The sequence below is a fragment of the Schistosoma haematobium genome, chromosome ZW (genome assembly GCF_000699445.3).
Source record: "Schistosoma haematobium chromosome ZW, whole genome shotgun sequence".
Lineage (NCBI taxonomy): Eukaryota > Metazoa > Platyhelminthes > Trematoda > Strigeidida > Schistosomatidae > Schistosoma > Schistosoma haematobium.
In genome coordinates this window covers 16,700,809-16,718,047 of record NC_067195.1, presented here as the reverse complement: position 1 = coordinate 16,718,047, position 17,239 = coordinate 16,700,809, and the positions used below count along the sequence as shown (strand labels likewise).

At 31.4% G+C, this 17,239-nt stretch overlaps 1 protein-coding gene across 1 annotated transcript in view; it reads right to left on the bottom strand.

Annotated features, from left to right (window-relative positions):
- MS3_00002886 (uncharacterized protein) overlaps window positions 1-17,239 on the bottom strand; it is a 271,766-nt gene that overhangs the window by 46,888 nt on the left and 207,639 nt on the right. Inside the window, exons 12-13 of the mRNA XM_051210541.1 lie at window positions 7,169-7,531; window positions 2,729-2,821 (exon numbers count right to left, since the gene is read on the bottom strand). Of these exons, the coding sequence (XP_051070547.1) occupies window positions 2,729-2,821; window positions 7,169-7,531 (456 nt within the window). The remainder of the gene's footprint in view (window positions 1-2,728; window positions 2,822-7,168; window positions 7,532-17,239) is intronic.

Here is a 17,239-nt window from a genome sequence, read left to right as displayed (position 1 = left end):
ACCAGAATCATCCACCTGAGCCGCAGATCTATTCAATAATTCAGATTATCATGTAAACAAACGCAATCGATAGTTCCTGTTAATTCACGTATGTATTCCATACTATTATTTACGAAATTTTTCTTAATGACTCTTAGAAACCAGGTAAAGATTTCGCAGAGTATTTACAATTTTCCATAACTAATACTCATACTGTATAGCATCAACAGGGTTTCCCTTAAAATCCTATATGTGACAGAAATGGTTTACTACTAATAAAAAAAAATTAAATAGAAAGGTATTTGAGAGTAATAGACTAACGAATGACAAATTTTACTCTCAAATAATGAGTTAGAAGGTTTTTATGTCATTCATCTGTCTTTATTTGGGCACCCAAGTAGTTCACACAAATTTTGACTTACAGTCCTACATTCAAATATGTATATGATTAAATAATATGGATATTATTTCAGCAAGAATATTGAGATTACTTTTAACTAACTGATATAACTTACATTTTAGTATAAAGATCAATATAGTAACTGATGCTGTTCAGTTAAACATTTACTACTTACTCATGTTACCTCTAATGGAGGAGCATAGGTCACCTACCAGTATTCTTCATCCAACTCTGTCCCGAGCAAACCTTTCTAGTTGCTATTGATTTTTTTCATGCCTGCTTCTAATTATCGACGCAGTGTGTTCTTTAGCCTTCCTCATTTTTGTTTCCCCTCAAGATTCCATGTTAGCACTTGCCTTGTGATGTTTTATGATTTCCTCAATGTGTGTCCTATTCACTTATAAGGTTTTTTCATAATATCCCTTTCAGCTGGAAATTGGTCTACTTTCTCCCACAGTAGGCTGTTGCAGATGGTATCCAGCCAACGGACATCCAGAATCTTACGCAGACAATTGTTTAGCAATTTTTGCACTTTTTGATTATAGCTGTACAGTTCTCCAAGTTTCAGCTCCGAACAGTAGAAATATTGAAGATTCTAACTTTTATATTGGTTGACAGTTGTTTTTAGTCCTATATGTTCTTCAAATGTAGGAATGCTGCCCTTACTTTGCCAACCCCTGTCTTTACGTCTGCATCAGATCCTCCACGTTCATTGATGATGCTACTCAGATAAGTGAGGCTTTCCACCTCTTCCAGAGCATCTCTATCAAATGTAATTGAGTTGATGTTCTCCGTATTGTAATTCAGGATCTTGCTTTTTCTCTTTTGTATGTTGAGGCCTACTGATACAGAGGCTGTTGCTACATTTGCTTATAAAAATTTCATAATACTTAACTATTTATGTAAAAGTTATGTGATAATACTAGATTCTCCTCTCCTCTAGTAAAAACATTAATGAAAATAACAATTTCTTTTTCATGTAAATTACGAAATGGTTTATGTGATAGACGTTTTTATCATGATAAGAGTATAACATGTAATTTTTTTCTGTGTCAAATATTTTTGTTAGAAAAATGGGGGTTACACTGTTTTCTTTTTTTGATGAAGGTCGTTTTTATGATTAAATAGTATAGTGAGGTAAAGCCTAATATGAAAACATTATATCCATTAAAATATAATTACTTTTTTGATAGATGGGAACTTATTTTTCTTCCATTCCCTGTAACATTATTTTAATACTTAAAAGTATGGGGTGATAGTGATTATTGAATTTGATTAAGATCATAAACTGATATTAGTAAAATAACCAGTGAAAGCATGGAAGCAGTGAATGACTATTTCGTCCTAATATGGGACTTAATACTAGTGGGCATTCATGACCTTGGGACCAGGGGTCGAGCACAGAACCTAGGGTTTCAGTCACGAATTTTCAACCTACAAAATAATAAGCTGAAATCCAATAACATATAAGCCTAACTTCAGTCAATCCATCATATTGTGAGACTATATTGCACTATCTTTGTTTGGTACCTTCTTCATACCGGACACGTTTTGCTCTTCCTTTCTTGTATTGATTTAAATAAGATATTTACCATACAAACGATCCATTCAATGTGATACTCCATTGATGTTTATAAACAACTATTTTACATTAAATTACTTGTGTATGTACTTGCTAACTGATTAGTTTGTACTGTTTATGAATGCTGAAATGAATTCAATTTATATGTGCAACTTGAGAAATACTATGAACGTAGAAAATAATAAGCTATACGTTGAAATGACTTTGTCAAATAATTGTACTGTTTATTAATATATCAGTAGAAATTATAGTGATTTGTACGTTTTTAACATTTACTGATCAAGAATATTTATAGCACGTAAAATATCAAACTTTAAATGGTTAGTCACTGTATATATATATATATGAATCGATTTTTTGTTACTATCCAAATGAGGTTCAGTTCTTCTGTTGTTGTTTTTTTATTTAAATTGATCATTGGTCTTTGTTGGCGTATAAGCTGGACGTTCATCATGAACTGATATATCTGATGTAAAAAACTATTTAAAAATCAGGAAATATTAGTTAATTGCTTAGTCAAAGTTTGAAACGCGTCAAAGGTATGCATACATAACAGATATTACAACAGAATCGTTTAAAGCCATTAAGTTATAATTTTGTTTGGATGATAAATAGCCCTTAGTGACAATATTGTTAACATGTTTCAGAGTTTTTCTGGTTATTAAATAATAATTTCATACTTTTAAACAAATTTTCATAATAAAAATCACTTTTAAATTGAATTAAATATTTTTTTTTTAAAAAAATGTTTTGTTAAATTAACTCACGTGCATCTGGTGTAGTCACCTCTAATTGAGCCGTAAGACCTACTGAACTTGTATTCATAAGTGCAACTTCAAATAAGTAGGTTAATCCATAACCTTTAAATTTCAAGAATAGTAAATAGGTTAGATTTTGAATATATAATATGACTTCAATAACTAGATATATCTAAAATTGATTTGAACCCTATAAATGCTCACTATCCCTTTTTTTAGTATTCGATAAATTAAAATTTCCAATATTTTAAAACTAAATCAGAAATTTCATGGAGTAGTAAATGTTAACCTTTGGGTGTTGATATATTTACGCAAATGAAATGTGCTCACTTTAGAATATTAAGGTTTTCAGTCCAATCCCAGAGAGAGAGAGAGAGCTATTGAGAAGTCACAATTATTGATGATGAAGCAGTTGTCCACTGTTTCTTGATTTCAATGATTCCTCTCAAATTTAGACTAACCTCTATTACCAACAATATATACAGGGAAATGAATAGTTTTAGGATGTTATAATCATTTGAAATGTAGACTATTTTCGGAGATATTTGTACCATATAGTTTAATTATTTTTAAAATTATTGGGACATACCAGACATTGAATGCCTGTTCCATCAACGATCGATACTGCTCATCAGTCCACATTCAAAACTGTACAGAGAATCGAACCGATGACTCCTAGATCTCTCGGTGACCACAAAATTATTGATGTAAACAATTATACATCTTAATAACGATCTATGTTCGACTTAAGGTGAGCTTTCAACACGTTAGGGCAATAAATTATATTTTAAAGTTTATTCAAAAGATATTTTAACATTGTGTGATATAGATCGTCAAAAGTATTCGTGAACACTTGATCCATCATTTAAAGTTTAGAACTTAAGTGAATCTTTAGTAATGTATACTCTCATCCTTTTACTGATGTGAACAGATGGTAGTTACCTAGTAAATAATAGACACAATTCTCTGTAAAATTCGGCGAATAGCTAAAGGTAAATATATAAAATCAATGAATAACTCCTTAACTAATATATATCAGTGTAAATGTATCGTTTCTAGTTATATTGGACTTGATATGACCATCTGTCATCTAAATATTGATAAAAGTGTTTACTCAGACTTATTATAGTCTTTATAGTTTGTGTTTCAACAGTAAATGTAAGACAGTGTTTCCTTTGGCTAAATACTATCAAAAGATCAAATGGGCCATATGTTAGAAAATACTAATAAGTAAAATTAGTAACACTTTATTGAGTTCTTTTAAACACCGTTGTTGTTAAATGTAGAATGGCGTATGAAATTAGACCTACAATGTTTATCTTGAATAAATTGGGTTAAGAAAACTGAATCTAATAATTACATTGAAGTAACCAGTTAACGGTTAAATTGTGTATATAATATAATGTAGCGTTGTGAAGGCTATTGAACTTTATTATTTCAATCACTAACTGATTTGATTTAAGTAACCAATCAAAACAAGGAAGCAATAGACAGTTGTTTGGATTTAATATCGGACCCTTAAGTAGTGCTCACTCACCACCCTACTGGGAAACAAACCTAGGACTTTCCAAGTGAGTTATCAACAGGTAGATAACTGAGTCGACAATTAGTGATGAGCATGCTGAATTCTAATAATTTCTCAATAGCGCAAAACCATTTATGCTGAAGAATCCGATCCTATGATAAAACAACTGTCCTGTGCTTCCCAGATTTCAACGGTCGTCTAGCCAAGATTTTTCCTTGATGTAAACTACGAAATACAATTTAATTATTTGGGGATTACTTTCCGTCACTTGACATTGAAAATGAAATGTTTGATTCAGCAACAATTGATTTTTATGCCACATCAGTATTCACTACTGAATACCAGTCAGTCAGTTATGAGTAGCTTAGGACTTGGTACATATGTGGACCGGTTGTACTAGTTTTAGTAAAAGAAGAGACCATTAAACAAAGTGAATTTGTTTTGAGGTGAATAATTGAATTTGGAGAATAAAAAGTACAAAATAATCTTGAAGTTAAATATTTAAAGGAAGGTGAAAGATGAATGCACCCAAGCTATTGTGAATGATTCTAATCCCTATCAATCAGGGTCTTCAATCATTTGTTTATGGGAATTGAAAGAGCTTCCACTACCATGGATCAAAACAGCAGTTGATCAGTTGGTCAACTAGTTTCATAATTCGGTTTGGCGGCTGATGTATACTGAACTGTAGCAAAATACTAATCCAGATCCTTCTTATCTGAAGTAGCTCTCTTAATATAATGACTTCGTTAATATAAATCAATTCTTAAACATTTTTGTTATAGTCGTTGGAGTACCTTCTGTAATCCAAAGCCGTCTACAAGAAAATTCAGTGTACTGGAGTGGTGCCTTAAAAAAATGGAGACATTTTAGTTGATTACTCTCGGTTTATTTATCTGATCAACAAAAGTTTGGTTTATTTTTTGGCATTTTTTCTCAGACTACCCTACTCATTATTTTACTTATGTTAGATTTATTATTTTTAATCATTTTTACTACATTTTTAACAAATCGACTTTTATGGTGGAATTACTGAATCAGTTGAAGCTAGACCACCATGGAAAACTTGGAAGCACTGGACGGCCGTCTCGTCTTTGCACTGGACTCCTCAGTAGTGTGCATTAACGACTCCGCCCTGCGTGATTCGAACCCAGGACCAATCAGTCTGACACGCGAACGCTTAACCATTAGACCACTGAGCCGGCATCCAACTGTGTTAATGTCTATCTTCAACTAATCCACGAAATTGAGCGGCACATTCACCATTGTTTTCAGTGAGTTACTGTCTCACAACAAACCCGGTTGAGCTCCACTGGTCACTGTTTCTCACTAGAACTGCGGGAAAAACCTCTTCAAGCCAGTTACTAGTGAGCATACGATGATTATTATCAGAAGCACCAGGCAGTTACTCACTGAAAACAATGTTGGTCGTTGGCGCAATTTCGTGGATTAGTTGAAGTTAGACATTAACACAGTTGGATGCCGGCTCCGTGGTCTAATGGTTAAGCGTTCGCGTATGAGACTGATTGGTCCTGGGTTCGAATCCCGCAGGGCGGAATCATGGATGCGCACCGCTGAGGAGCCCAGTGCAAGGACGAGACGGACTTCCAGTGCTTCCAAGTTTTCCATGGTGGTTTAGTTTCAATTGGCTTATGAATTCCACTATAAAATCTCCACAAAACGCCTTCTGATAAAATTCAAAATTTCCCTATTTGTTGAAGAATCAATCATAAGAAATTCTATGAAATGTAAACAAAAAAATGATACATTCTGATAGAATTTAATGAGTATATTACTAACAAGATTATTTCTTGAATACATATTCTCATTATTAAGTAGCTTGTGAATCATAGTGTTCAAGTGGATTTCTAATTGTTTTATACCTAAGGGTAATTAATTAGTTTATTTATAAATTGTATGGTGTTCCTTTATTGCCAATTAGTTTATGAATAATCAAGTACACATTCTCAAAACAGTCGACTTTAAGGCATATTTCTTATGTAATGGCTCATTATTCTATCAAAACAAAAATAAATAAAGTAATAATTGAACCTATAATTCAATGATCTGTAATTAAATACTGTGGAATATATATTACCTATCGTTGTGCTGTTTGGGTATTATATCAAAATAAAATGATAACAATTATTTCCATCTCTTACATAACACAACAACTATAAATAAATCAATAAAAACATATCATGTTACATGTTGGTTCAAGGTTGGATTAGAACATATTTTAATTTAACTGACTAAATCTGACAGATCAAATGTAATCTGTCAGATTCGTTTTATGTCTACCTATACTATTCAAATTTTCTTTTTAAATAAAATGGGTTTTCTTTTATCCAGTATTGAATGACCTCCTAGTGGTACTATAGTGAACAGAACACGAGTGGGGACGATCGAATTGTATTTAGCACTAAATTACAGAGTTACTTAGTAAAATAGAAAAACTATATAGTAAATAGTTAATTTGCTAAATATCAATCCATCATATCAAACCAGACTGTTCCTGTTGCAATTATCAATTCATTGTCTCACATTTCATTGTTCATGAGTTTTCTTGCAAATTGCATTGTGTTCTCGCTCTTCCTTTCTTGATCTTCCCCCATCTTCTGATCAATATAAGTAGCACGCACCACAGAACTGCTTTAGATATTCATAAATTTTGAAATCAATTCATGTTTAACTGATATAATTTTTTGGATTTTTCGTTTTATAGATTTGTGAAGTAACTTGTTAAGGATTTATTTCTTAAGTTGTAAGCCAAATGTAGTAAACTTTATTATTGAGGTATTTACTAAACCATATACTATAGTAAACGAAAAATGTATTTCTGTAATTTTTATACAGGAAAGGTTTATAAGTTGTGATGAATAGCAAGTTAAATTGAAATTTTCACATTATACAATTTTACTTACCAATCCTGTCACTTTCTGATGATCTAAATGTATTTCCAGTAACATTGGCTAGTAATCTCCTTTGTAATAATGGATGGCCACCCTCACGTTCTAAACTGGGCCCATATAATTCACTGGAACTTAAAGTAGTATCTGTTAGTTCTTCTATTAATTCTTGCGGACCTATCAGTCTAACAAATACTTGATAACTGATTTGTTTTGTGGTATGTAGACCTTCAGGAGGATCCCATGCTAATTCAACACATAAATATGGTAGGTCTACTTGTCCGTGTACACCAGCTTGATCTGTTCGTGATAATACTGATGTTAAACGAGTTCTTTTGTGTATGTCCACAAGATGTAATTTTCTTGGTTTCATTGGGACTACAAGTTCAAAGGACAAAAGAGTATGGTTAACATTACATTAGTCATTTCTTAAAATGATTGAAAATGCACGAAATTCTCCATTTTAAGACAGGTTAATTAATTCAAGGATTATCGTTACTGAAGGCGTGAATAATCATAACAAATAACAAATTAACATCTTGTTGGTTTTATAAAATTTCTGAGGTAAACCAATGAAAGTACATAGACAAATATGGTAGATGATCTGTTTTTTTTTAAAGAAACAATACAATCACTGAAGACTGAATTATATTCGTTATTAAAGCACTAGTTTTTATTATTCCTTTATTTATTAGTTTGATAATATTTACTAAAAGGAACTATACTATCATTGTTAAATAACTACACAAATGTTCATTTCTGATCAATCTTCTGACTGAACGCTTGAATCGGCTTCCTAATCTCTTCTAATAACCGCAGGTTAAATCTGCACGACAAATCGAACACGAGAAAAAAAGGCGCAAATTAGGGAAATAACGCTTCACTCCAATGTTCGTTTATGAACAGGAAATTTAGGGTATTTATAGCGTTTCATATGACTTTGGGCTTCCGGAAGGTTCCAGAACGCCACTAAACTTAGTAGCATGATAGGTAATCATTCAATCAGAAATATGACTCGTGACTCTTCACTTTCCAGGTGTTTCTGAGAAATTTATATTCAATGCTGATTGGATAGATTGTTTCTTAGTGTTTTCAGTGCCCCCCTGGATAATTTTCTAGGAGTATTCTGAATCTCTCTAATAATTTCATTTTTAGTTTAGTAAAAAATATGTAACAAACGTATTTTCTTTGTCGCTGGATTGTAATACAAATTTATTACTTTCTTCAATGTAAAAATTGAAATGAGTCACAAGATTTTTGAAAGAAACAAAGACGCTGAACAAAGTGTCTCACTTTTGTCTGTTGTCTTCGCTGATATTGTTCAATGCAACAATTTATAGTTGCACAATTTTAGGTGCGTTTTTTTAAACTTTAACAAAATGAACGATACAACTAACATAACATAAACAGTTTTTAGAAACTTAAAAAATTAAGAATTTATGGTCAGTGGATTTTTGATGAGGAATTTTATGGATGAATAATAATAATAATCTACGCGTTTCAGTCACCAAATGTAATTCAATATTATTATCATAGCTAAACCACCATCAAAAACTTGGAACCATTGGACGGTCGTTTCGTCCCGGGATGGGATACCTCATCAGTGCGCATCCACGAACTCGAGACCTCCAATCTCGCGTGTCAATGCACAACATCTAGATCCATGTGTAGTCGTCTGATGGCATACATGTCTAACTTCAATCAGTTTCACAATAGTAGACTTAAATCATTACGACTGGAGATCAACCATATCTAGTGTGAAACAACTATTCACCGCAGGTAATTGATGAGGGTCCCGCAGTATCTTGAATTGCTTGGAGTTAAACATGTGCAGCATTAGTTGCCAGTTCACTGGTATGGAGATTATGTGTTAACGCGCGAATGTACACTGCTGAGAAGTCCCATACCAAGATAAATTACCTATCCAATCCTTAATGGTTTTCAATGGCTATCTGACTATTATCAATAAGTGACGTAAACTATGAGGTAAGCCTAAAAGACTTAGAGTATGTTTAAAATTAAAAAGAATTTCGTAACTTATTCAAGTCATATTATTTATTTTGCAGTTCAATAATCATGGGCTAAACGGTAAGTTTAACGTATTTTTAAAAATAATTCATCCAAAACTTTAATCTTGTCAGTGAATCAGGTCAGAATTAGTAACTAAGTGGTAGAGTGTTTTATGTCTAGACTTCCATATAATGGAATAAGAAGTTGTGTAATGAAAATACTGCCTCAGCAAAGTTAGTTCGACTAAACATTTCAAGTAATAAACATAATTTAACTAAGTAAATAATTTCACTGTTTTCCATACTGACTGATTATTAGAAATTGAAATATAATGTTATTCATTTTGTTAAATAAAACAACAACCGAGAGATGTACTACAAGATAATTTCGAAGAAAATCACATATACTACTAATCTAAGTTGGCAACTATTCCACAATAAGTTACATTTGATGAAAAAATGTGTTTTCATTCCCCTTATCTTACATCTAATAAATCAATTTTTTCCATGGATTCATATGGTCAGTTACATAACATGTTATAGTTTAACTGTTTACAAATGAAAAGAGATAGTAATCTTATTGTACATTAAGTTGAAAATTGATAATGGACGGATGCGAATACAGATTGTTTGTTGATTATGGGATGTAACCTAATCTATCCTTTAAGCTTCATATAAAGTATTTGAAACTTATGTAATTTATTTCATTTTACGTTAACATAAACCAATTAACAATCAATCATAATTATATGACTAGACAAGTCAGATTCAAATGGTCAAATTTAAGGTCAAAGGTTATATTATACACTTGATGATCAAAATATACCGATAAGTATCGGGAGAGGTTTTGTGGAAATTTTAGTAATTTAAGTAGTTGAGATCATGAGTCGATTGAAGCTAGACCACCATGGAAAAGGTCGAAGCACTGGACGGCCGTTTCGTCCTATTGTGGGACTCCTCAGTCTATCGTGAATTTAGAAGTTATAGAATGTAATGTACTGAAGCTAGTCATAAGAATTTAATTAAAACCCCAAAAGGTGATTGTTGATATGTATCTTTTGTTAATTAAATGAAATTCACTACTATTTAACATAACAATACATTAAATTTAAGGCATGACGTATAAACTCTCATTCCAATTGGTGTTCATTACTAGACCTTTTCAGCAGTAAGAATCAGATCAATTTAATTTCTCATTGTAGACTTAGGCGTTATAACTAGGCTTCTATTTTACAACACTTAACATTTTAAATTCACTTGGTGGTGTTTTACTTGTATCTTCCTATTGTCATTTAGGACTGCAATTAATCAGTCTTATGGTGGCATGTGTGCATCCTGTGCGGATTGTCTCGATATAGCCTTAAGTCACAAGCTTTTTGAGCAGAGATGGATAGCGGATAGCAGTGGAATCCAGAACGCGCGTTTCATCCTAGTTAAGTGGATAACGTGATGGCGTTTGAAGCGAACGGTACTGAGGTCGAGTCCTGGAGTGAACATCAACTCGGGTGCAGGTACATCCAGTTGACACTTAACATTTTAGTTTGTTATATATTTATTTGAAAGTCTACATGCTAACTGGCCAGTAAATAATAACCAATACCGTTTTGTCGAGTAATTATTTTTGACTGCATTCTTTAGACCATGTTACAAGTCTCGATGAATATATTTTAATATTGAATAACTGCAAGTAACTTATTTCTCATGGTAATTGAAATTTGTCCAAAAGGTACATCTACAAACTTGTAGGGAGTGATATTAACCACAATATTTGTATACATATCAACCATAGTCAAAGTGAACTCATTGAATTGAGATAGATATTTAAATGTATATTTCATGTACTACTACACATGTGTCAAATCTGTCACTACAATGCTATGAATCATTATTTTCTTTATAAAACAAGGCTTCAAAAATGGCATTTCTCAAATATAACATTAGAAATGTTATACTAATAAACCCTTTATTTTATATGTTCACCCATTACTCCTTTTTTGTTGTTTATGTACCGTTTTAAATTGAGTATTCGGTGTGAAAAAAAATTTTTATTTTCAGATTATTCTATTCGTTTATAAAGGAGAGTAATTCTTGGTAAATTTATTTAGGTGATTAAGAAAGGTCAATAAGTGAAACTTATTATGAGGACAATAGAATAAGAAATTTGATCAATTTTAAGGTCATTAAATTTGAGAAAAATCTAAAAATAATATTTTAGATAAAAATGTAAATGGTGCATAGTAACTTATGTCAAAGGCTGGATTTAATTCGACAGTCATTGAAAACCAGAAAGCATAAGGTATTATATATATAATCCAAGCACGGGACTCTTCAGCAGCGTGCATCCTTGGTTGAACCTAAGACCACTGAGCCATCATTTAATAGTTTACACTTTTAGTCTCCATCGATTTACTATGCAACACAGCAATCTTTCACTGTTATTGGCATATAACTGTCTCAAATTGACTGGCCGGGGCTTCTTATTAGAAATTTGAGAACTACCTCTCGAGTGTAGTTAACAGCAGTCATTTGATTGTTAGTTTGTAGAGATTGCTGAGTTTTATATCCTAAATTAAAAACACTAGTCCTTGACGAAAATCATAAAACTCAATAATCTTTACGAACCTCTCGTGTTAATAAAGTAGTTTACTTTGATGTTTGTAGGGTTTGTTTAATTTAGTTACGGTTCTCATTATAAAACTGTACTTGTCAAAAACAATAGAATACTGAATAGGTGTTTCTTTCTAGATAAAATTAAAACATCTTAATAACGAGCAATAATAACTTCATAAACGAAAAGAAACGTTTAATCTTAAGTTTGTTCAATGAACATCATATCATTCATCTGTTGATGTATAATTTCTTAGTTTAGTTTTCTCATTTCATCTCATTATTGGTTTGATTAGACTGTTATTCAGTGTAATTGGTTCTTACCGGTGAAAAATGTTTACAAACTGAAGTTAGTGAGTCATCTAATAATCATTAGTTTTCGATTTAGATGAAGATCACCAACATAATCAAATTTTTATCACATCTCTAAACAAATATCATTATTTTTAGTAAAGGTCAGGAAACCAACTTTATATATATGAATATTAGTTGTAAAATGCAAATGGTTGTACACATTTAAAAGTTTAAATAAAACTTTTGATCCCTTAGCTGAATGATGAAATGTTTTTTGTATTCATATTACTGAACAGTTGAAAATTACATTGGAATCATGAACAGATCATTGTTAGATCACCAGTGAAGATCAGGAAGCACTGGGCGGCCATTTCATATTAGTATGGGCTTCCTCAGTAGTCTGCGTCCCTGATCTCGCTTCTAAGCTTTTCATGATGGTCTAACATTGATCGGTTTATAATTTCAATGAGATTCAACAATCTACACAACCCCATACTGAAAGTTTAAAATTAGTAAGAAGGGACTGTTCAACCTATTTTAGTTTCCAGCGGTTCTTCATATGTTATCATTTTGTAATGACAATTATGTTGAGGAGATAAGGTCAATCAAAGTGTGGATGGGTGTGTAAATAATAATATATCAATATATATCTCCAAATAAAACTAGTTTGTACGGTAATTTACTATGCAGAATTTGTTTTCATGTTTTATCTATGAGGTATTTGTTGTCACAAATAAATAAGTTGAAATTAATCAACACTTTCCATAATTGAGATCATGAGTCAGTTGAAGCTAGGTCACTGTGGAAAACCTCGAAGCACTGGATGACCGTTTCGTCCTATTGTGGGGCTTCTTATCAGTGCACATCCACGACCCCGCATCTTGAGATTCGAACACGGGACCTACTGGTCACGCGCGCGAGCACTTAACCACTAGACCACTGAGCGGGCATTCGACGGTGTTATTGTCTATGCTTTATCCTACACAACTATTCATCCATTGTTCATGGTGGATAACTGTCTCACACCGGACACGGATTGAAATCCACTGGCCACGGCCTCCCACCAGAACTCCAGGTAGTCCATCCTGAAACTAGTCACTAGTGTGTACATGGTTATTATCAGTATAGGGATTTGTGGAGATTGAGCTGGATGCTCACTGCTGAGGATGCTGAGGATGAATCGGCTGTCCAGTATTTCCAAGTCTTCAATGGTGATCTATCTTAGATTGACTCATGAATTCAACTGTTAAATTAGTAAAATCTCCACAAGTCCCTATACGAATACAATTCTTTATGAAAATTAATTTAACTAAAAGATTTACGACAAACAATATTTAAGAAATAACGACTACTCATTAAATAAGTATATATTACTATTAAGTCCCTATTTTGTTATTGCCATCAAGTTCATTGGAACATTTCTATTCCACCAAATTTATTTTTAATATGAAAGTAAGATAGATTTTTCTACTATGAACTGTACTTTTCCTGTCATTTTTCTTTTTTCTTTCTAAATCCCTTAGTTTTAAATGATAGACCTATCAAATTTAATGATTTCCAATATTGATATAGGACGATAGACAGACAATATAATATTTGAACGATTCATGGTAAAATGGTTGTTTTTATTATTTTAAAAAAAAAATTAAAATAAGCAACTGTTAGTAACTATTCAGATTTTTAAAAAAAGAGAATATAAAGGTTAGTGAGAATCTGTCATCAAATTAGATAGTTGAACATTAGCATCATACTTATTAAAGATCAATGTGTACAATTTATTTCTTAAATTACATTCATGAATATTTAAAGATTAAACACTTGATTCATCATTATACCTTCTCATGAACAATTTCACTGAGTGAAGTATTACATTCTAATGTTTGAAAATAAAAAACAAACACCGAATGTAGATACATTTAATAAGCGATTATCAGTAACAGAAATATTTAATGATCTTTTCAACGGAAACTGTTCAATTGCAGATCTTAGAAGCAATTAAAACAATGTAAGAGTACACAATCATTATAAAAATATATTTATACTTGTGAAACATGTTACCGACTATCTAGAATCAGCAATTCAAAAGACAACACATTTATATTTGACATGGAAGGTACCGAATTCAAGTCTAAATATGAAAATCAATACTGGGATCTGAGTACATTTAGATGATGAGTTTCAAAGAAAATAATACATGAGTCTTGGATTCTATTACTAGTCCTAATTTAAATTTAATTATTCTTTTCAATTACTATTTAACTTATAAAGTTCATTTCGTTAATTTATAAATAACTAGTTATACTTTATCATTTGAAATTCTGTCCTTGAACTATTCACCATTACCTATCCATGAAGACCTAGTTCATTGCATTTGTTTCTCATTGTTCAGATCATTACATATATTAATCCTATTCACATCAATATCATTTAAAATAATTTTCAAAAGTTTTTTTTGAATTACAACTAAACTACTGATATACTTTAAGTTTATGTTATAATATTATTACCATGTCATGTAGTTTGATTTCTTAGAATGGTTTCTTGCAAATCATTATTCCCTTATAATTTTTGTTACGTTTTCTTTCGATTGTTCCGTATTTTGTATGAATCAAGAGATGGATGCTTAGCTGTAAGATTTTCATTAGGATAATAAGATCTACAGCATACTTGTATAAAAGTATATAAACAACATATAAACTATACAATATATTTAATGAGCAATAACTATTATTCCATCATCACTATTTTCCCTTGTATTAATTCAGTTTGTATTTATATGTCTAGGTGATTTTCCATTACGTATTGACATTATTTAAAGGCAATGTTATGAAACTACTGATCAATAGATAACTGGTTTGTAATCCTATAGGACCCATAGTAATATATATCTATTGCCTCATCAAGAATTAAAGGTAACATTATTCATTGGTTAAGTACTATTAGTCAACTTATTACGTGAAATGTTCTATTTCTTTAGATATAATGATATTGAAAAGGAACGTTGAAGCAATTTTTAGTAGGTGAATTTAAATAATGAATCCGATAAACTAATTTACTATTTTAACGGTTGAGTTCATGAGTCGATCTAAGCCAGACCGCCATAGAAAACCTAGAAACACTGCACGGCCAATTCGTCCTAGTATAGGACTCGTCAGCAGTACCTACGATCCTATACGGAAGACTCGAACCCAGTACCTTTGATCTAGCGTAGGGGATAGTAGATGAGTCCTGTTGAGGAGTTCCATACTAGGACAAAACTGTCGTCCAGTGCTTCCAGGTTTTCAATGGTGGTCTAGCTTCGATTGTCTCATGAGTTAAAATGTTAAAATACTACAATCTACACAAAGCCTTATACCGCTAATTTATTGCTATAAACATATTATTTAATAATTCATTATCTTGTTCTAATTATTATATCTATTAGGGTATAAAGAAGTCAATTTAGTAATTTGGCAATCTATTCATTTATCATTTATAGAAATAAGTCTAACGAACCATAACTCTAATGTTAAGTGTATTGTCAAATTGAAGAAACACTTATTAAGTATAAATATACAAGTATAATTTAAGGCAATACAAATACGTTCAATTGGGTCTAACTAGAAATAAGTGAGGAACAAAATATATTATGTTTAGTAAGTATATTGTCTATAATGTATATGAACATGCTTGTCATTTCATATTGGTTAATTCATCTCAATTATCAATATAATTTTTATTATAGTATTACTATAGTACTCAAGGTAGAAGGATTAATCTATAAAACATTAGGCTACAAGTTAATAACTCTGTACATATTCCAATGTATCAAAGAGTTATAAATTAACATCGAACAAAATAAATGTTTATGAAATATTAGAAGGGGTTTTGTGGAGATTTTTTTTAGAAATTTCGACAGTTGAAATCATGAGTCAATTGAAGCTAGACCACCATGAAAAACTTGTAAGCGGCCGTTTAGTCCTAGTATGAGACTGACATCAAGAGGCGTTTCCTGAAGTTCCAGTGAGAAGCCGTTACCAGTGGAGTTCAATCAGGTCTGTTGTGGGATATCAACTCACTGAAGACAACGGTGTACGGTGGCGCAATATCGTGGAATGGTTGAAGTTAAACATTAACACCGTTGGATGCCGGCTCAGTGGTTTATGAAATAGTCGGGTTTATTGAGTCTGAATTATAAAGTTATTGTCATTTATATATTAGATTCCTATCTTTCATTTATTCATTACTTATCACAGACAATGATTTTACACCATGAAAAAATCTTAATATTCAATACATATGTTTATCCATTTGTTGGGTATAAGGAATTAATAAACAGTTCTATATTGGGAAAGAATATTTATTCAATACTTGCATATTTTTAAATTTTAATGTATGATGTAAACAAACCTTGATAGTTAAATTCACTTGGTATTGTTTACTTGAATCTTCCCATTGATGATTAGGACTGCAATTGTGCATATTGCCTCGATATAGTCTTAATTCACAAGCATTATATGCAGAGATAGATAGTGGCTAGAAGTGGAATTCAGAACGCGCGTTTCATCCTATTTGGGAATAGTCAGATAAATGTACCTGAACCTCAGAGTTGATGTTCATTCTGGGGCTTAAACCTTGATATTTATTTATAAATCTTATTCAATTTTCAAGAAAAAGAATACTTCCTCTTTGTAAGCTTTTATACTTAAAAGTACTTAAAAGTCATATAATTTATCTTTATTTCAATATACACAAACATTATGGGTGGGCATTAATCATCATGAAAGAGAAAAAAAACAGGAAAAAGAACAGGTAAGATAATTATATACTAAGATTAGCTTCCTATTGAAACTATCATAGATTCAATTACATTGTTTTGATGAATTATCTTAATTCTTAATGTATACAAATATATCCATATTATTGTTAGTTAAGGACTGGTGTTTATCTATAAAATAAATTCAATGTAATTGAACCTTTGAAAGTAAAGAGAATTGAAGATGACTCATATTGATAAAAAGTAAATTCTAAATAACTTTAAACTTAAAAAGAAGAGTTACTGTTGTTTGTTTCATTATGGGACAACAACAAAAAACGAAATCGGAATATTCTGTTTTTCTTAAGAAATACTAGGTTAGTTGAAAATTGTTAACAATCCTTATTACAGTTAGTACTACTATTATTACCAGTAATGTGG